General features: G+C 23.8%; 1 protein-coding gene across 2 annotated transcripts in view; it reads right to left on the bottom strand.

The window, feature by feature from the left end:
- Positions 1 to 486: 486 nt before the first annotated feature.
- Positions 487 to 23,239, bottom strand: part of LOC129614831 (protein tiptop) — a 65,557-nt gene continuing 42,804 nt past the window's right edge. Inside the window, exons 1-2 of one of the 2 annotated variants that reach the window (XM_055529733.1) lie at positions 16,374 to 16,548; positions 487 to 4,440 (exon numbers count right to left, since the gene is read on the bottom strand). In XM_055529733.1, coding sequence (XP_055385708.1) covers positions 675 to 4,440; positions 16,374 to 16,429 — 3,822 coding nt within the window. In that variant the 5' untranslated portion in view covers positions 16,430 to 16,548 and the 3' untranslated portion in view covers positions 487 to 674. Of the gene's footprint in view, positions 4,441 to 16,373; positions 16,549 to 23,239 lie in introns of those variants that run through there. The other variant, XM_055529732.1, reaches the window with a different exon arrangement.

Below are 23,239 nucleotides of genomic sequence, written 5' to 3'. Positions count from 1 at the left end.
CTTTTTTTTTGGTTCTTTCGTTTTCTTTACTTTTTGTCTCTTTTCATTCTTAATTCTTTTTAAATTTTGTATTGTATGTTGTTATTATTTTGTTTTATGTACGTAATTTATGTGAGTGATTGTATTTTTTAATGTTGACATGATTTATTATTTTACAAATGGCGCGCAATTAAGTTTTGTTTTACCTCCTTTATTTTTTTTTAAGGGTTATTTATACATATGTATATAATTACATGATATTAATATACATACATGTTTATGATAGTTGTTGCTAAATTGCAAACAATAATTTACAAAAAAATAATTATAAACAATCGATAATATCAGAATAATAAGTATAAAACAGTATAATTAACGCCATACAATCAATAATAAACAACAAATAATTAATACGTACATATTATGTTATGCACATACGTATGTACATACATAATAAGCATGTGTTCAGTTAGCCATAAAAAAAGAATTGAGAATGAACATTGACTTATTACTTTTTTTCATATATATTACATATTTTTATTTAAAATTAAACAGACTTATATTTTATATAATCTAATATATTAATATATGTATAGATGAATATTTATTAAAATATTTAAACTATGGAAGTAAAATATTATTTACCTTAGTTTTTCCTTCTCATTTTTTTATTTGTAATTAGTTCTTTAGGAATGTCAGACATATTTCGATGATAATTGTTTAGCTAATTCAGTATATTTTAAGAATTTTGAATGTGGACTTTCATCGAAAGGACTCTGGGTGGATGCAGGTGATTGTTGCTGATGTTGTTGTTGTCCTTGTTGCTGCTGTTGTTGTTGCTGATTAATTGGATTACTCATAGATGTTGATGGTGATGGACTTTTATTTGTCATAGCTGATGATGACAATGAATTATTATTATTATTATTATTGTTTAAATTTAAACCAATCGGAACTTTTGGTGATTGACTTCGACTATGTGGTAATGATTTATTTGAGGATACGCTAGCACTACGATTATGTTGTTGTTCATTCGAATTGTTACCATTATTATTATTATTATTATTATTATTACCACCACCACTTATGGAACTATTACCAGATGAAGATGATGATGATGCTGCTGATGATAATGATTTTGATGTTAATGGATCAGTGATTTCCTCTTTAACAAAATGTACTTTAGACAAATGATGACGATATGCACCTTTTGAACAGAATGGTGTATCACATAAAGTACATTTAATAATTGAATCTTGTGTGATAACAGCATCATTACATGCCCAACTAAATGCTAATATATTGCCAGGTGATGAACCACCCATTGAGGATATACTAGCTGATAATGCATTACTATTGTTTGATCTGTTATTATTTGATGTTGTTTCAGTTTTATCACATAATTTTTGTAATGCGGCTAATGGATGTGAGGTAGTTTTTTTACCATTATTACCACAACCATTATTTGAATCATTACCGCTACCTATGGAACCAGTTCCAGTTAAATTATCAAACATTGAAGATAATGCATTTAAACTTCCACTGCCAGATAATTTTTTATTATCATTGTTTATTGAATTTGTTGTAGATCTTGGTGTTGTAGATCGATCACTACAAGGACTTGCAGCAGGTGTTATTGAACTACCACCGGGCATGCCAATATTACTAGCAGTATTACCAACCATATTCGATGAATTTGATGGATACGAATGCAGCAATTGATTTGGACTAGGAACCGTTGATGTCGATGGTGTGTTTATTTTTTGTTTGACTGTTGACGATAAATCTAATTCACAATTGTCATCAATACCGCCTGTATGAGAATTTTTTTCACCTTCATCGGGATTTACAAATTCCTTTTTAATCTCTTTGTTTAAATTTTGATTATTAATATGTTCATTTTTATTTTCATCGCAGTTATTGTTTTCAGCGTCTTCATCATTCTCATCATCTAAGGGTTCATTTTTAACTTTTACTCCTGACGAATTCTTATTATTATGGTCTTCTTCATGCTCTGAATGACTATAATTTGTTGTTTTATCAGGGGATTCTCTTGGGGAAGTATTATTTGAAAGCATCATATCTGGCTTTCTTTCTGGTGTAAGTGATTCTAAACGACTACTTCCACGATCAGACACAGAACTTGATTCACTACCACTTCGCTCCCGTCGCGGATATTGAGAATTTTGGTATGACCGCAATAAACTCATTGTTTGAGGATCAATTAATGGTTTTGTATAATCAACACTTTCATCAATACCAAGACGCTTTAATATACTTGAACCAAGAGGTGCACTCGTATGATTATTTGATGAAAAACCAGGCGTATTATGACGTGATCGAGTATCAAAACTTTTTTCAATTAATTGTTCAATGGCATTTAAAACGGAAGGGGAGGATTTTTCTCCACCTGAACTGTTGCCACCAATACTTCCACTTCCACCACCTCCACCAACACCATCTTTAGATGATATTGGTGAAGATAAATCTGGTGCATGTGGAGAGATATGTCGATTTGATGATGCTGGGGACGTTGCACTATCATCGCAACCACCAATACTCTTCCTGCCATCACGACTTGAAGTTGGTGTTAGGGGACTCATTGAATCTGGTGGTATAATGCTATTTGCATTTAATGGCTTATTCATTAAATTATTACGTGGTGTATTATTCGCAATTTGCCCTCCAACACACAACCGGATATGTTCAACAAAAAGTGCTGTTTCAATTTTATCTCCGCACTTCTCACATGTTATTCTGGTTGTTGCACCTAGATCACTAACATTTGGTCGCATACCTTTAATATCACCGTTTTTAAAATCGTGTTGCGCTCTTTCTAACTCTAGTAATTTACGAACAGGTAATGATTTTTTACGTTTTTCTCTTGTTTGCCGTCTTCGTCCGCCACTCTCAGTTATGGATCTCATAATATGCTCTTTATAATGTGCATTTTTTACCATGTGGTTGCTTAAATCTTTTAAAGATGAGAAAGCTTGATCACATACTTTACATGTAAGAACCGCGCTAACAGTGCTATTCGTATTTGAGTTGGCATTAGGATTTTGTCCTGCATTATTTCCTCCACCACCACTAGAGTTTTTATTTTCTTCAGCTGATTTCCAAGATATAATTTGCTCTTGTGATATTATGTTTGTATAATGCTGGGTTTGCTGCATATGTGATGTCATTTCTGCTAAGGAGCGGAAACTTTGACCACACCACATGCATTTCAATATTTGCCTAGTTTGCTCAGCTCCTTTTCCTAACCAAACATCCTGACCTCGCACTAATTTTCTTGGTAAAGGCATTGTTTCTTTAATTAATAAATTAAGGTCTGACTTACTGCTGTTGGATGAATTTGATGAAGTATTTTGTGAAGTTTGATGATGATGTTGTTGCTGTTGGTTTGAACCACCGCTATTACCTTGTTGAGTAGGCAAATTACCTGAAGGAGGGACATTTACACCGCAGTGTTGCGTTTCTTTCATATGTGTTGTTAAAGACGCTAATGTTGGAAAGCTTTGTTTACACCAAACACACTTGAAAACGTCTTTTGCAGCATCAGCTCCTTTATTGAGCCAATGTGATTGCCAAGCACTGTGCCTTCCTGTGCTTCCAGTACTTGAATTATTGGTGGAATTATTACTGACTTGATTATTAGGTATACGCATTGGTACATCATTTTCTGGTGGACCACCCAGTCTTGTCATCTCAGACATTTTTTCTAAAGCTTTGGCAGCATCATTTGGTGCAACCGGTGATATTTTAGATTTTCCATTCCAATCTAAATGATTTTTTGGTGAAAGACTAGCTGCTGCAACAGCTGCTAAATATGGATTAAGAGGTGCCACCCATGATGTTGGTACTTGATTGGGCGTTTGTGTTGTAGGTGTATGTCTTGGCACTTTTCTTTGTAACGTTGGCGATTCTGGAGTTTCTGATGTTCGCTTTTTTGTACCGACTGATAAATCTAATGGAGCATATTCTCCACCAACACCACCAACAGATTGCTCTCCATTATCTGATTTACTTAAATTTACAGCATCGCTATCACTTTTACTATCTGTATCAGAATCTTTTCTTATACGTTTCGTACTAAAATCTAATATGGATGTATCATCTGGATGTATTGGGGATGCTAGAGGTAGATTTGGCGGTGACTGAGCTGCTTGAACTAAACCAGCTGCAGCTGCTGCTAATGGATTACCAAGAAGTAAACGATTTTGTTGTGCTGCTGCTGCTGCAACATTTAAATATGCTGCCATTGCAGCCGATTGAGGTGGTAATAACGCTGCAGCTGCTGCCGGTGGTAATGTAGCTGGTAACGTTATTCCAACTGGACTTGTTGGTAATGGTCCTGCTGATGTACTACCATTTCCGGAGCAATTTGAATCATCTGATGGACATCTACCACCAGATCCAGATGATTCACGTGACTGACATCGTGGGCTGGCTAATTCACTGCAAGATAGAAGAAAAAAAATTTAAAATAACATTAAATAAGTAAACTGTTAACTTAAACATAAGATTTTAAAGATTTTTTAAGTTGATCTAAATCAAAATAAATTCAAGGACTTTGTTAAACCAAATTTATACTTTTTTATTTTTCAATTTATTTTATTTACAATGTTTAAAAATAAATAAATTATATTTGATTTAAAGTATTTCAAATCAAATTTTATTGCATCATTTTTAACCAGTCAACAAGTAGAATATTATTAAAATTTGAAATTTTTCATCAAATTAAAATGAAATTAAAAAATTTATTACAAAATATGATGAAAATAAATCTAATTTTAATAAGTTCGGACCCCATGAAATTTATACAAAATTGTATATAAAAAAATATGCATGAACATTAAAATGAAATTAAAAATAGAATTTAATATACATATGTATGTATTTTGTGTGTGTTATTTATTTTTTATTTTAATTTTAATTTATAACTTAATGAAGTCTTAAATTAAAATATTTAGGGTTGACGTTTTTATGACTGAGTGATATGCTAACAAAACAAAAATATTTAGACTTAATGGATTGGAATTAGTGTTTCTATACTTAGTTTCTTGTGGGTTAATTGAATAAAAATTTTTGATTATCAAAACTTAAGAAGCGAAAAAGAAAAAAAAAAAATAATTTTTTGTGACACTTAAATAAAAATGACATTTTTGAAATATTTCAAAATGATATTATTTTTTAAGAAATAAATTTTGTATATAACAAGAGGTTTGACGATTTAATAGTTTGTTTTTTTCAGAAATTTTTTCAAAGTTTTTATATTTTAATGTTTCCAGAATGGCAGTGAATGTTAAAAAATATTTTTAGTTTTTTCAGTCTTTTACTATTGTGTGTTAAAAAAAATGCAGATTTAATGCAGATTAACTTCCCGAACTTCAATTCGAATAACGGCTGAGTGATGATATGCGGAGTACATTTTTACTTTCTATGCCATAATATTGAAATTTTCATTTAATATTCGGACAACCTTCATTAACAACTATAATATTTTCACCTATTGAACTTAGAGGCCGGAAAAATAAACTTGCATTCCAAAAATTTTTTAAGACTTGCTTATTTATATGTCTCTTTAGATCTTATCGGTAGTTCGGTCCCAAAGGATATTTTTTTTTATCGTATTATTATTGTACCGATTCTCCGCTATAATTTTAATTTCAAAATCATAGTTAATACGACTTTTGTATTACACAAAACCGTAACATAAAATTATAAGAAATGTTTAAAAATTTGAGTAAAATTTAGAAACAACATACAAATATAATAATTTCTACAAGATCACAACACTTTTTAATTTATTATAGAAAAAAAATAATAATAAAATTTATAAAATATTTACTTTTTTACAAAAAAAAAAAATTTTATACAAAAATATTGAATACCGAAACAATAACACAATATAAAAATTATGCATAAGAATAAAAATAAACAGGGTGTTCGATTAATAAATATACTGCTATTTGAAATTCAGTTGAAAATTTCGTAGGACGTTAACACTTAGAGTTTAATAATTGCGGACCTACAAATTTTATTTGACTAAAACCTACTTGGAATTATATAAAAATGAGTTATGGAACGGTATTAATGAATGCTGAAATTTTTATACGCTATTTATCTTGGAGATTTGCAACTTTTCATATTTAACTTAATTCATAGATAAATTTTTTGTATGCTGCAGCAGCTGGGAAAATTGATTAAGCGGTGTCACTCATGATGTTGGTACTTGAATAGATGTTGGTGTTGTATGTGAACGTCTCTGCATTTTTCTTTGTAACGTTGAAGATTTTGGAGTTTCTGATGTTCGCTTTTTTATGCCAACTGATAAATCTAATGGAGCAAATGGCTCTGACACTTTATTCATAGGTCGATAACTGACAAAGCTATATTTACTCACTGAATATGGTACTTTACACAGTAAATAAAACAATAGTCGATGTTGATTTAAATCAGGAATATCACGGAACCTATTAACGTGTGATTAAAATTTATACCTTTTCATGACCCCATTTATTCTACGAATTATAACATTGTATTTAGGATATGAACACCCTATATTATAATTATGTATATATATGAGTACCTATAAGTAATATGGAATGCTCTTTCATATGCAAATAATTTCAATAAAAGTAGGTAGCTCTATACAAATTATATTCAAAAACAAAAACTATGAACATAAATAATGTTAAAATGTTCATACACAAGAGTATACGTAAATGTATAACAGTATAATGGTAGATATAAAATTATCATAAATCAAAATTTGAAAAAAAAAAAAATGGAATACATCAAAATATTCGAGTCCTTGAAATTGTATAAAATTTGTATTGCAGAAATATTGTAAAAATATTTTTATTAAATATTAAAAATAAAAAATAATATAAAAAATATTAAAATATGTTATACATACGTCCATTTATATTAATTTTTACAAATTAATTCATAATTATAATTTAATTATGATATTATTTTTTTTTTTTTTGTTAATTGGTAACATCGATTTGGTTTTTTTTTTTTTTTTTGGTTCATGCATAAAATTATTTTAATAATTAATGTTTTATATTTTATATTTCAAGTTTAAATTTAAGGAGAACCTAAAACATTATTTTTTTTTTATTATATTTATTATATAACATGATTTAGGTATAATAAAATATATTAATATGATAATGTGTTTAATAACATGTTCAACAGCTATTCCAAAACAAATATGTACCTAATTTAATTAAGATTATTCAAATATAATAAAAGCGGAACCATGTTAGTGATTACCACATATAAGACTGTGAGATATTGCGAATTACATAACACAATTTTTTTTACTTAGTATTTATTTACTAATGTGCAACAGGTCAACTAGATTAAGTATTCAGTTTGTATTTAATAAAATGTAACCGCAGTTTATCAAGCATGAGTTGAAAAATTAATCATATAAGCAGAGAATCGTACGGCAGGAAGTATAAAATGCATTCAATCGGGACACCACTTCATATTAAGTATAGAGCTCAAATTAAATTATGCCAAAAAGAAGTAAGTGCAACATACAAAAGATTAAAATTTTATTAAGAAATATTTTTCATATGCTGGTACAACATCTTATGAGGGGAATCCTCTTTAATTGTAAATGTTTCTCAAAAATGACGGGATTATTGTACGAAGTAGTTGAGTAAATTTTAATCTTTGCTTTTTTGGAAGAAAACGCACTCCTATATTTTTATTTTAGTATAGTTGCCGTTGTTTAAATTTAAGATTCGGACTAATTAATTTGGTAAAAAAATAATTACCCAAAAAGTGGGATTTTCTAAAGATGTGTATAGTATTATAATTACAGCTCTAAAGGAAAATTGCATACAAGAAACTCAAATATGCAATCTCTTCACATTTACTATTCTAGATCGAGAAATAAAAAATTGTTCTTTATTTCTTATGTCAATTCCTTAGGCGGGAAATTATTTACATATTAAATAGGCAACAGTCAACTATATGTACTACTGATTCTCGACTACTGTATCCAACTGTATACTATATCACTTATAAGAAAAACTTTGTTCCCAGTTACAAATTATATGATCCAATTCTTTGTACAAAATACATTTATAAAAAATATTTTAAAATTTAATTGATTAATAATAATTGTATTTGAATTTATTAATAAGAAATTTTATTAACAGGTTTATTTGGAATAATTTGAAATTTGATCTAAATTAATTTGAAAATAAAAAAAATTATTATAGTTAGAATAAGTAGAGAAATTCGATATGCTTCATAAATAATTAATTTTTTTTTCCTTTTATTTTATTTTATATATAAAATTAAGATAATGAATTAAATTGAAGATTTGAATAGTTGTAAAAAAAAAAAAAACGAAAAAAAAATAAATAAAAATGTGGAACTTGTTATGAAAAGAGTTTAAAATCAAGTTTTCAGGTAGTGAATTAGAAATTAATTAGATAAAATTCAGTTATATACTCAATCAATATAAAAATATCGGCGGTCTATATTAAAGAACACCATAATAAATTTAAATAATAATAAAATATTTAGATTATTGTTTTTAGCATATTCTTCAAAACTTAAAAAAAAAATTTCTGTTTACGAAAGAAACAACGTTACGGGAGTTGTCCGTTTACTTCTTTAATTTTTTTTTATATTGTAGACCGTAAGCACTTCTTATACTGGTATTTGTATATATAAATTTTATATTTTTGAAGTAACAATGGATCCGAAATATTTCGTAATCGTATGTGACAGACAGTGAAATATTTATCATAATAAATTTGATTTATGTCCTCATTATGTCCCGCCTTCGGACATAAAGCTCTTGTCAATAATCTACCTATTGATTTTTATCGCGAAACTATGTAGGCATAATATGCAGCATTTAAAATTTTACATGTTGATCCAAAATTGTTTTATTTCAGTGCATAAAACAACATTTCCCATAAAGAATTCAATTGAAAGGTTACCTACCAAATTTTAGGCAGAAATTAGTGGTTGAGTTGCTTTGTGATCTGTTGAAAGTATTTAGAACATCTACAAAAATATCTGAAGGAAAAGTGACTCCAATCCATGTAAGTATAATATTTTTTCTTTTTTTAATGAATATTCGCGGTTAAAGAAAGCTGCTCCAGGGTATTTTTTTTTCCTTTTTTTTACTATTTATCGCTTATATCACAAGCCGGTTAGTATATAACCGGGTCTACAACTAAAATAACACGTTATATGGTCTTTACAAATTAGTACTTATTTGTATGTAAATTTCAGGTGTATTTAATTAGTTCATCTTCTGACAACGGTCCGGCCAGTTTAAAAGATGAAGCAATTTCAGTTGGCTCTAAACCCTTAATTTAATATTAAAATTGAATAAGTATTGTTCAGCAATTTTAATGAGAATCACTTTATTGTACCCGCAAATTTTTTTCAATGTTGCATTAAAATTGTATAATTCTATTCACTTCCCTAAGGAAGTGATCTCTTATCTCTCTTTTCTAATGAAAGAATATTTTATTACATAATTATATATGAATTTAATAATAAAGTAATAAAAATAAAAAAAACTCCCCATTTTTCTTCTAATTTTTCTAATTTCAATTTTTCTCTCAATCAAATCATTTTAAAAACACATTTTTTTTTTGAAGAAAAACATAAGTATATTTTGAAATACAAATTAATAATTTTTTTTTTTTACGAAAAATTTTTGAACAAAAAAAAACATCGCCTAAGAAAAAGGCGAATAATCTAATATTAAAAATTAAGGTCTTTCCTCTTTAATAAATTTTATATTCATCAACATTTTCATTTTCTAAAATTTATTTAATACTCATGGCTATGTATGTAAGTATATATACATATGATGGATACCTACATAGAATTAATATAATTTATTTAATATTTATTAATACTTATTATGTATATTATAGCACTAAAAATATAATAATTTTAAAAAAATAAAATTTAAAAAAAAAAAAAAATATTACAAAAAAAAAAAATAAAATCTTATGCTATTCTATATAATATCGCACCCTTTGTTCTTGAATATTTTAAGTCTATTTACCTCTCATCCATTGTAGATTGAATTTAGAAACGGAATACGGTAGTATGTCGTATGTTGTATTCGATTGAAGTTATAATAACACTTAAACAAAATCAACCGCTGCATAAGGGACAAGTAGATTCCAAATGCATATGACAGTAACCATGAATTCACTTCAAACTTTTGGACTTCTACCTGATATTTGCACTTTTAAAATATACTTATCATATTCTAATGCAATTTGCAGCATGTAAGATATTTCTAATTGCAAGTGTAATACAAATGATACATAGCTAAATGAAATGATTTTCCCTATAAGAATTTTGTAATTAAAATAATTTATCGAAACCTGCCATAGTATAAATTCTTAAAGAATATTTTAAAATCTAAGATAATACAGTAGAAACATATAACATGCAAATATCTACCGAAAAAACGAAATCTCGTAGTAAATAATTCCACCATCGAACAGGTACAATTTACAAATATCATTTCAAATATTTTGGCGTCGAAATTACCGCAGGCAGAAAGTTAAAAGCTGAAATAAAATATCACAATGAAAATACCGCTTTAGACTCGGGTTGCCTACGTGATGTTATTTGGAAAAACAAGTATATTTAATCTTCATAGTAAGGTCAAAATATATAAAACATACATAAGACCCATTGCAACATATGGTACTGGAAACCAGAACAGAAATTTCCAATATCAAACAAAAATTACAAGCCACGGAAATAAAAACTCTAAGGCACATTACACTGGAAAAACACTCAGAGACTATACACTCAGAGATAATAAGAAAAACATGTGATGTGAAAGATATTGTCCGCTGCGAAAGGATTAGAAAAATATGAAATAGGATGCGAACGAATATAGGATGGCAAAAATCGCATACAAGAATTAGCCATATAGCTTACGGCTTCTTTGTTTCTACTATTAAAAATTGATTTCCAACTTATAATATACATGAATGAGGGGTGCGATATTTTATGTGTTATAATTTCGAGCCTATACATTTATATCTCTATATAACTAATTAAGAATATATATATATATATATATATACATGATGAAAAATTCTTGATGGTTTATGAATAAACTATATAAGATATAATATTTTAAATATAATATAATAATATATACGAAATAAAATGAAAGAAAAAACATACAAGACATAAAAACATTTATAAAAAAAAAAAAACAAAAAAAAAACCAACATAAGTCAACATAAATTTCTATTATCATAAAACAATAAAGAAAAAAATGAAAAATTCTTTAACATCAAGTATAAAACACTTAAAACATACAAATATAATACACTTAAAATATATTATACGCATTTCGTATACACATTCATTCATATATACACATTACATAACTACATACAGATAGCATAAATTTTATGTTCTTCTATATGCATATACCGAATATTATCCAACATAATCAACTAAACATGACTACGAGTATAAGTAAGTATGTAACAAATGGAAAATAAAAGAGAAAACATAACTATATACATATAATATGTAAAATAATATAAAAAAAAACAAATAATAAGAAATTAATAAGAATAAAATTCAAAAAAAAAAAACAAAAATTGGAAATTCTGTGTGTCGAAATAAATCACCAAACAAATGAGGATAATATAACCGAGCCCCCACATTCAATCATAAATTCTTCAGAATGTTATAGAGAAAAATGAGAAAAAGAATAAAAACACCAACCATCAAACATTAAAGAAGAACTCCCAAAAATATAATGCTTTTATGTATGTATGTACGTATATTTGTGAGTATTATTAAAAAATGTGTGTATTTAATGCGTCAACATTAAAAAATGAAAAATTTATAACAACCAAATTATGAAAATTTGAGGAAATAAAAAAAAAAAATGATAAGTAACCAATTTTTTATTTTTTTATTTTCAATTAATTTATTCTTTGAACTTTTCATCTAAATATTCTAATAATATTGAATTAAATTTATTATATTGCATTGCATTTTATGGAATTATTGCGCCTCCACGCAAAAACCAAAATTTCAAATGCAATGAATGCCAAACAAATGTGATCGATAAGTGAAATTTAAAAGTGTAGCATAAAATATTTTATTAAATTAGTAAAATTTATAATAGAAGTAAGTGGTTATTTATTAAAATTATTATTACTTAATTAGTGAATTGGCGCCCGACATCGGGTATATTATGGTGTTTGGTTTTTTAAAATTAACTAGATAAATGTTTTATCAATAGAATATGAGTTTTTTGCTGAAATTTTTATATTAGATGTAAAGATTGCAATATAATTTTTTTAATGTTATACTGGACCTGTTTAAAAGCGATAAATGGTTAATTAATAAAATATTAAAAGATTAGGGGCTATAACAAAATTTTAGCTCAGAAAATTGTAACAAAATAAATACGTGAATGATTATAAGGTAACAAGAACCATTTTTGTTTTTATTAAGGGTCTACTTACAATATATGTAGTTAACTGACAAAATTTTTCACTTGTATCCGAATTTTTAAATAGGAATTTCTTATAAGAATTTGTGAAGTAGCGAATGTAATGTACTTAAGTATGAAATTCAGATATTATTATTATTGAAAATTAATTCAATATATTGAAAGCAATATTAAAAAATATGAGAGCGTTCCAACAACACATACTAAATTTTGTAGTTATAGCGATACCATTTATGTTTTCTGAACGTAATTTTATAAATGAGTATGTTATGTCCAATATTTTAATTTACAAATAAAATTTTACAAGTTTTCCATTTTATTAAGTGAAAATATTAAAAATTCTTTCAAATTAAAATCCTAGTCAAAGATTACAGTGATCAGTGGTTGTAAACCAGCAAAAAATTGAAATAATAAATGTCGTTTGTTTAGCTTTCAAGTTCATTTTGAAAATTTTCTTAATTTACTTCAAAGTACCCTTTTAGTTGCAATTTATATGTTAGGTTTTCATGAGCTATTGTTTTCACTAAAGAAGCTGTATTGGTATAATAACAAGAATTGAATTATTATATATTATATTTGGAGTATGCAATATGGAAAAAACTTTTGGTTGAAATTTACAAGAATACTAGACTAAAGTTTGGGGTATGATATAAGAGCTTAATAATATTAGAAACAGAATTCAGAAACAGAATTACGCGATTTAATGTGAAAATTTAAGATGTTATACATTCTAAATTATACATTAGTTTAATATTTGCTTACCAAGTAATTTATCTTTTAATGAAACATATATAAGTATTAATATCTTAATTATTTTAGGGTATGATATGACGTGAGCTCTCAAAATAATCGAATCCATTAGAAAGTTGAAGTTGAAGTAGTTCTTTAGATCGATAAGTTGGCGGAACACAATAGAGTCTTTTTTGGTTCACGTTATACAAAATTCACAAGAGATATTGAAGACAAAAGGCAATAATTGTGAATCAAGTTTAATTTACGATATTGTCAATATATGAAGTTACACTCAATATGCATGTAAATTAAATAGTTGTACACGAATAAGATAAAAACTTTTGTTTTTAGAGTATAAAAAACCCAAAGTTTATAATTCTTAATTAGATAAAACATGTGACAAAATTCACTCAAATCTTTTAAAATTAATCTGAAAATTAGCGTTGTTTCAAGAAATTTAAGCGACTTTTGTTTGAGTTCTAGAAATTTAAACTGTGTCTTTTGTTATCACCTCTAGAGTGTTTCGAAATCACTAATATCACGTCAAATTTTTTGAATCTCTTACCACATCTGTTACTGTGTTGATTTCAATGAATTGTTTTAGTAAAACATGAAATATAACAAATATTTTTTGTTTATAATTTCTAAGACTTGCTTCAAAAACAAGTCATAGTAGACAGCCTATATATCAGAGTATATACAATAAAGTAATTTAAATTTAAATCAAAATTAATAATAAGTTCAAAGTTTTTTGATAAGGTCATAACACTATAAGTATAAAATGTGTATTTTACTTAATAACATTCTTAATCTAATAATATTGTTTTTCTTGTTATTAAAATTCGTACATTGACAAAGATTTATTAATATACTAGAATCTGAACTAGAATTTGAATAAAAAAAAAAAAAATGTATAGCTATAATTAATTTATTAATTATCAAAAAATTTTGATTGAAAACATTTTATTTTTCTGACTAATTTTAATTTAACAGTTCTTGTATGAGATTATAACACATAAGCCTACACATGTACGTGTCATATACATACGTATAATTAATATAAGTACTTAGTATTAAATTTCAATATGTTGAGAAAATTAAGAAATTTTTTTTTACATGAGATGCTTGGCTCAGACAATCTTAATTATATTTTGAAACATGTACAAATTTAGTGATAAAGATTTTGTTAAAGTCAAAAAAGGGGTCATTATAATTACAAATATTTAGACTAATTTGAAATATTAGATTATAATAATTAAGTATTCAAAATAGTTAGTAATTGAGTTAGAATATATGTATGTATGTGTGTTGCTCATAAGATTATGTATATAGTGAGAGTTAATGAATTTGTACAATATTTTATGCAATATGAGAATAAATAATATTTTTTACTTAGACTTTGAATTTTTATTTTATTTTATTTTACATGCTTAGCTCAAACATATTACATATTTTGACTTAAAATCAAGTGTATTCTTAAATTTGCTAGACAAATTAAAATTCTACTGACGGGTTCGTATTTCCCATAATTAGTTCTATGAAACGGAACCACAAAATATATGAGGAGAAAAATACCTAACATTAGAAATGACGACGATTTTATTAAAAAAATATTGGGAGAGATCAAATCAGATTTCGTAAGTTGAAAAATGAATATCACGGCCCTTCCTTATAGTGGGTAAGTCAATTTTAGTCTATTCTCATAAGAAGAAAAGTAGCATTTTATCAACAAAGGTGACGAAGCGCAAATCATAAAAAATTCTTCTAAATCGACTAAATCCTATTAATATGAATAATGTAAAAAAGCAACCAAACCTGTGAGGCATATTCTAGTATGGGAACGAACCAGAGACGAATACAGGTACTTCAAAATAATTTTATCTATAAAACGTATAACATTGAAACACAAATTAATTATAGAGTTTACATATGTGAGTACTAATAATTATTACGTCAATTTTAAGTAGATTAAGATGCTGATTTCAAAGTCTTCTATTTTTATTATATCATGTATTTCATAGAAGGAACTCACTAAAAACTGTAAGGACTCATAATAAATTCTGTTGACAATTCAGATAATTAGAATTGAAATCTATAATTGGTAAAAAATTTTTCTAAATTTCAAAATTTATTGGAATAGTATTTCATCTACTTGTTACTTTGTTCAATGCAAATTATTTTATATAGTAACTTTATTTAAATATGACAGTCCAGTGTATATAATAGCAATATATTCCAAATAATATCCTGCATGAGATGTTACAGTACTAAATAATAATATTGATCATGAATAGTTGAGAAGAAAAACAAAAGATTTTTTTCAAAATTCAACAGCCACAAAATTACAGAAGAATTATAGGAAATTTTACCGAATAATATTTTAATACTATAGTTAGCTTCAAGTACTTATATAAATTATTAAAAATAATTTAGTTCTGATTTTAATTATTCAGATTTGTCTTCTAAAAATTTTATAACATCTTCATATTATACTAGATAATGAAAATAGTCTTAGAAAATTTAACAGAAGATTTTATTCTTAAGTATATCTTTAACAAATACACCTAGACACCTTATTAAATTTACAAAATTTTATAAGGTATCTGTTTAATGAAATATATAGATATTATTCGATAATGTACAATGCAACATGGCTGAATAAATCATTTATGCAGGACTTCTATTATCTTACTCACTATTACTTATAAATAATCATAATTTAGCACAATAAATTAGCCTGTGGGAGCTGATTGAATTCATATGTTTAAGTGTATGGCTAATTCTAATTTATCTAAATATCTAAGTCCAAATTTAATTGCATAATATTTTGTTGAATACTTATTGTATTATAACAAATCAATATTAAAATATTAAATTTTAATTCTTAAACGCTCTTACTTGAAAATATTACAACAAGTAAATTGAATAAAACAAGAATAACTTCATGGTGGCTTTCTCGATACCCTAGAAGTCTTCCGTATAGTACTTATTATTCACTCTATCTTATAGTACTTACTACTCTGATACCATACTAGAGTAGAATTGAGACAATATTTTTGTTATAGAATTTAATATGCGATGATATTGAACAATAACAATTGAAATACTTAATTGAAAATTACAAAAAAAAAATTAAAAACTAATTAACTACCTTGCATTTAACGCCTGCCTATAAATTTCCAACATAACAGCCTCGTGTAGCATCATTATAGAAAATTTTTTTTTTTAATTTCGTTTCTTTTTTTTTTAAATTTATTAATTATTTTAATTTTCTTCTTCTCTTTTTTATTTGAATTTTTTTTTTTTTTAAATCAATTTATTTTTTTTTTAAAACACACATTACACACTTCATGTTCAAATAATTTTTTTTTTTATATTATTTTAAATGGTGTATATATATACATTTTAATATTACAGTCTGTGTAAAAACTAAAAGAAAATAAAAATTATTTTAAAAATTAATTAAGCAATTGAAGAAAATATTAAAAAAAAAAAAATTGAGACAAAAGAACACAATAAAATAAAAAAATTTTTCAATTTTAAATTTAAATAAATTAGAATTAAGAAAAAAAAATAATTAAATTTTTTTTTATGTTTCTTTTGATTTTAGGAATAAATTGACGATGATGATGGTTGTATGCACCCACACTCAATGCCGGAATCAAAAAAAAAATATTTTTTAAAATAAATTTTTTTTCTATGCTTGTGTTAAAAATATTTTTAAGACTGACAATTTACACATTCAAATATAATTTTTGTTTTTGTGCTTTTTTTATATAAAAATATTTTAATTTTAAATTTTTTTTTTGTCAAAATTTCAATTTCAATTTAAAATGTCAACCAAATGATGGATAGGTTCTTGTTGCTTTTAAAATGAGAAAAAAATATTTTTGAAATTTTTTTTTTTTTGCTTTTGTTGTTCTTTTTCAAACTATTTGATTTATTTTATAAAATATTTTTTGAAAAAAAAAAAATTTTTTTTTTTTTCTGTTTTTTATATTTTTAATTTTTTATTATTAATTATTTTTGTGTTAATCGTTGTTTTATTTTTAAAATATTCTTTTGACATTAAAAATATTTTTTTTTTTTTTTGTATTTTGATTAATTTGATTTTTAACTTCATATTATTTGACTTATGAATTTTTAAAATGTCATTTTTTTTATTAGATTTTTTTTTTTTTTTTACAAAATAAATTTTTTTTTTAAGAAAATATTTTTGTTTAATATTTCATTTGGTAATTTTCTATTAAAACCTGTTATATTTAAGATTTCATAATAATTTCGTAATTTTTAATATTAATCTGTTATATAAATCAGTTCTTATATATAGTTTATTAAGATTTATTAATGTTATAATGGTTTTTGAATGTGATTACAGATTTATATAACAGGTAGAGTAAAATTTATAATTATTTTAATAAATTTAATTAAACAAACACAAGCTAGATGTCGTTCAAATATTGATTGTGTATTAAAGTTAGAAATTAGAAAAAATAATGAGAATAAAATATAATTAAAATAGGAAATTATAATTAGCAAAATTAAATAGGAAATTAATTAAAGAATTTAATTAAAATTAAAAAATAAAAAAATTATGAACAATGTGCTCTTTTTTTTATTAATTATTTTTAATTTTTTATTCTTTTCGTTTTACTTTTTTATTAAATAAAATCACAGTTTAACAATTTTATAATTAAATTATTATATAATGTATAAGTATAACACTTTGTATATTATAATATATTTTATTCATCAAATTTAATTATAAATTTTGAATACTTAATTATTACTCAAGTATTTTTGGAAATTTTTTAATATACCTTATATAATTAATTTTTTATGTATGTCTTATACAAGTATATAACGTATATAAGAATCATAATATATTTCTTTTTAATTATAGTTTAAATTTAAAGTTATATATATAATTAAGTTATTTTGTTATTTTTATATTTACAAAATTTTGTTATTTTGCTAAATTTTTAATTTAAATGTTCTTTATTTTTCAAATTACTTTAAAAAATAATTCTAGTAATTTAAATAGTATACAAGTTTTTTTATATTAGATTTTTATAGTATACTTAATAATTTTCTTCTTTGTATACCTTATTATTTCATAAGTTTAATAATTTGTTGTTTTGTTACAAAAATATTTAATTAAATAATTTTTGTTTGATTTTTAAATTTCGTATACAATTTTTAATAATTTTTATTATTTAATTTTTATTCAAATTTTTTTCATATATTATGAACATTTAATTTTAATTTTAATAGATTTTTTATATTTAAAAATTTGTAATTATATTTTAGTATTTTTTTTTTTAAGTATACATTGGTTTTTTTAATAGTAAGTATTTTCTGTTTTTTTTTTTTGTTTTTAGTATACAACAAGCAGTATTTATGTTAGTTTTTAAATATATAGTATACATTAAATATTAAATTATATTTCTTTTGAATCGGGAGAGGAAATCTGTTATAATAATATAAGAAAATGTAAATAATTTTGAATATTTTTATTTTATTATAAAAATTATGTTTCACATTCAATAAAATATTTTAATAATTTAACAAAATTATTTTCGTAATTATTTGTGAATTATAAAATTTTCCATAATATTATAGAAGAAAATTTTTTTTGTGAATTTTAATTTCAAGTGTATATATGACTAGATTTTGATTATACTTATTCGTATATTTTTCGTATATAATTTTGATTTTTATTTAATAATATAATGGTCATTATTATTTTAAAATATTCTTTCTATTCTAATATACAATATTGAATAAAAATATATTGGCACTTTTCTTTTTCTTCATTTTTTTATTTTATTTTTTAAAATGTTACATTATTTTTATAAATTATAATTATTATTTATTTCTCATAATTATTATTTTATATTTATTATTTTCTCCTATTATTATTTAAGAGTCTATATATGTTGTTAATTATATTTTTAATTGTGAAACATAATTCTCTTGATTTTATGATATTAAAATAATTATTATTTTGTAATTATATCTTTTGATATAATTTGCAATATTTTCTGTTTTTCGATAATATTTTTGAATTAAAATATAATAATATTGAAGTTAAAGTAATAATGATAATAAAAAAAAATATTTAATTAACACCGTTTCTATTATTATTTTTCTTTTCAATTTGCATGAAATAATAATTATAAAATATTATTTTGTCACACAAACACTTAATTTTGCAAATATTTTTGTTATTTAATCACTATATTTTTTTTTTGTTTTATAATTTCATCCACATATTTTTTATCATTATTATTTAATAATAATTTTCCTCTATACTTTTTTTTATTATTATTATTATTTTTCTATCTATCTATCAAGTATCAATAATTATCATTATAATCAAAAAAGAAATACCTCAATATTATATTCTTTCTTATTTTCTTGACTTTTTCTTATTATTATATTTCAATATTTTTTATTTTCTTCTTTCTTTCTTCTCTTATTATTATTTCTTTTTTTCTTGTTTTTTATGTTTCTCTTTTCTTATTATTATGATTATTGTAATAATGATTAACTTCAAAATTTGACGGATAAAATTTCATTTCCCGTGACATGATTACTAACAAACGGCCTGTCGTTGACTGAAAAAATCTTTTTTGACACTGACAATTCTGACTGTCGCTCTGTATGTATTATTATTATTATTATTATTATTGTTGTTGTTTTTGTATTATATTATAGTATTATATGAAAATATACACATGTATTATTATTATTATAAATTTTTTCTGTCTCCTTCTTTCTCATTATTATTATGATTTCTTTTTTTCTTATTGTTTTTTTTTTCATTTTTTTCTCGTACATTCATATATGAATTTTATTTTTTTTTTTTGTTTTTGTATATCATTTATGTTATGATATTTATATAATATACATATTATATTATTTTGTTTTGTTCAGAAAAAAAGCATTTTTGTTATATTTTCTTTTAACCAACAATCTCAATATTATTATACTATATTATATTTTTATTTTAATTTTTTGTTATTATTTTTATTCTGATAATCTGTTCTCATCGTTTTTACATACACAACAAAATAATATTAATACTATATTGTATATCATATAATATTTTATTAATATTATACATAGACATATTGTTATATATATTATTATTATGAAATAACAACAAAAATAAAATACAAATTGATAGATATGTTATATGTTAAAGAACTGGTATGAAAAAGTAGAATATTTAAAATATGCACATACATACATTAATAAATGTATAATTTTCTCAAAATAATGATTGAATAAGATATACATATGGAATTATATCAGTATATTTATGTTATAATTAGTTGTATAACATAAATAAATGTAAGATAATACATAAATACAAAAAAAACAAGAAAAAAAAATTATATATCAAAAAATAGAAATCCGATGAGAGCACATCAAAAAAAGATATTTGTTTTTTTGTTTTTGTTCTCTTATTTTTATTTGCTAAAGAGCATTAAATGAAAATAATGTTAAAATACAAATACGAGAAGAGAAAATGACAAATGTAACAAAAACGGTAAAATTCAAATTGGAGTAGGTATACTATTCACTCACTCACTCATTTGCTTTCATGAGTGAGCAAAAATATTACAAGAAACAAAATATATAACAAAATAATAATGAAGAAAAGAAGAAAATTAGAGAAAGAATTTAATAAGGTGAAGAAAACAATATAACAAAAATGAGAAAATCAAATAGAGTATAACTATTTCTATTTTGTGAGAATATTAAAGTATAAAATGAAAATATAAAACGAAATTTTGAAGAAAGATAAGGCAAATGTATTAAAAGAAGGATATAACAATAAGAGAATAATGTTTAAAGAAGAGAAGAATAAATTGAATAGTGTGTAATCTGTAAACGTAGTAATATTTTATTGTTTTTGTTTTGTATTTTTTAGTAGTAGTAAAATAATAATAATAGTAGTAATAGAAAAATATATAACAGATTTTATAATATTATATTCGTTTTTTTTTATTTCCTCTCTCTATACTTCTTCTTTGTATCCGTCTCTCTTTCTCTCTTACTAATAATTATTGTATATTAAAATGATAGTAGAAGGAATTAAAGAAACAAGTAGAAATAAAAATATATATTAGAATATAAAATTTACAAAATTTTCTATTTTCTACTCAAATTTGACAATCTTTCATCTCTGTCTATCTACATAACCAAAATATCTATCTTCGGTGAATTCGTTTTTATTTTTTTGGTAAAAAAAAAAAAGAGTTGAGATTCTCTTATTGTGCTAAGTGTTATACATATATAATAGAAAAGCATTTAGTTTTTGTTTTGTAATACCTTTTACATTTGGCAAAATATAACAATAATAACGAAATAAGAAAATGTTATTATTTTTTCAAAAAAAAATCAAAATTGAATTGAAAATTTTTAGACACTAATATATAAGTATGTGTATAAGTATTTGTTAAACAAATTTTCATACAAAAATATGAGTAGTGGAGCAAAACAACACAATATAATAATAGAACAAAGTGAAAAGTATAACAACAAAAATTTTTAGCAAAGTAAAGCAACACAATTAAATAAAATAAAAAAAATATAATAAAATATAACAAAAATAGTAGTAAAACAAGAAAAACGAACATGTGAAAAATTTAATATTACACGCATTTCATATTAGAAGAAAATTTAAAAGGAATAAGAGAGCAAATAAATAAAAGAGCGAGAGAGGAAATCAAATAAAACAAAAACCGAGAAAAAAGAATAATGAAAATTTTATTGCAAAGTGCATTTGTCGGTATGTATGTATGTATATAAATATTTTATAATATAAAACTGTTATATAAATAACAATTTAGATATACTTGTATATCTAGACATACTCAATGTGAATAAGAGAGCGAAACATGAACAAAAATAAAAACAAATATTAAACGTGAATAAAAAGAAGTGTCTATCTTCGTCTGTTCGTTCGTTTCAACTTTTTTTTTGTTTGTTAGTTTGTTTTTATTATTTTTGTCGTTTTTGATTGCTATTTCTTGTTTTATTTTTCTGTTTTCGTTTATATTTTTCTGATTGACGGACGACGACAATGCGAATGCGAAGCGACAATATTTTTTTTGTTTTTTATATTTTTTTTTTTTGTTATACGGAAAAAGAATATTACACATTATTTTTTTTGTTGCATTTTATATTGAGATAAAATTTGTATTATATTATTTTTATTAAAGCAAAAAATCGGATATTGTTTTCGTTTTTGGAACGAAGTAAAAAGTGCGAAAATATTGCAATTGTAGACAAAACGAAAAATACATACGCAAAACGAAAAAGGAGGAGATAGAAAAGTTATGACGATTTTTTTTGACTGCTTAGTATTATATACCTATTTGATAGAAAATTATTGAAAAAAAAATGAAATAAGATTATATGGGGGCCCATGCTTTATAAAATTATAAGGCTTGTGTTTAAGAAAATCCTTGCTAAAATTTCGCTTAATGAATTATATGGAAAAAATTAATTTGTACCGTGCATTGATTCTCTATATTTTACTCATTTACCAAGAAATTATTATAGTAAAATTCACCGTTAATTTTGTGATATTGTTATACGGACCCCTTTAAAAGTGTTATACACAAGTAAATATTGTTAAAATTAGCAATTTAATATTGCAAAGAAATAATTTGCAATAACTTAAAATTATTTTTGTCTCTCCTTCCCTATCACAGTTAAGATTAAAAATAATTTCGAAAATTAAACTCCTTAACTATTCTATTTTATTAAATTGTTATATTTTTCAACTAATGACCAATATAACTTCAATTGGATAAAGATATTCCATACAAAACACCTGTTAGCACCTACTTCAAAAAAGAAAAAATTATAATAAAATAAAAATAAAAATTGCATACTTTTAAGAGTTATTTATGTATGCATATAATTTTTTTTACTCTTTTTTATTATACTCTTTTCTCAATTATTTCCTATTCTTTTTTTTTTTACTGAATATCTTGG

Source organism: Condylostylus longicornis, unplaced genomic scaffold (genome assembly GCF_029603195.1).
Source record: "Condylostylus longicornis isolate FDR11 unplaced genomic scaffold, ASM2960319v2 ptg000122l, whole genome shotgun sequence".
In the NCBI taxonomy this organism is placed as follows: domain Eukaryota; kingdom Metazoa; phylum Arthropoda; class Insecta; order Diptera; family Dolichopodidae; genus Condylostylus; species Condylostylus longicornis.
The sequence above is the reverse complement of the archived record's forward strand: the minus strand, read 5'-3'. Positions and strand labels throughout refer to the sequence as shown.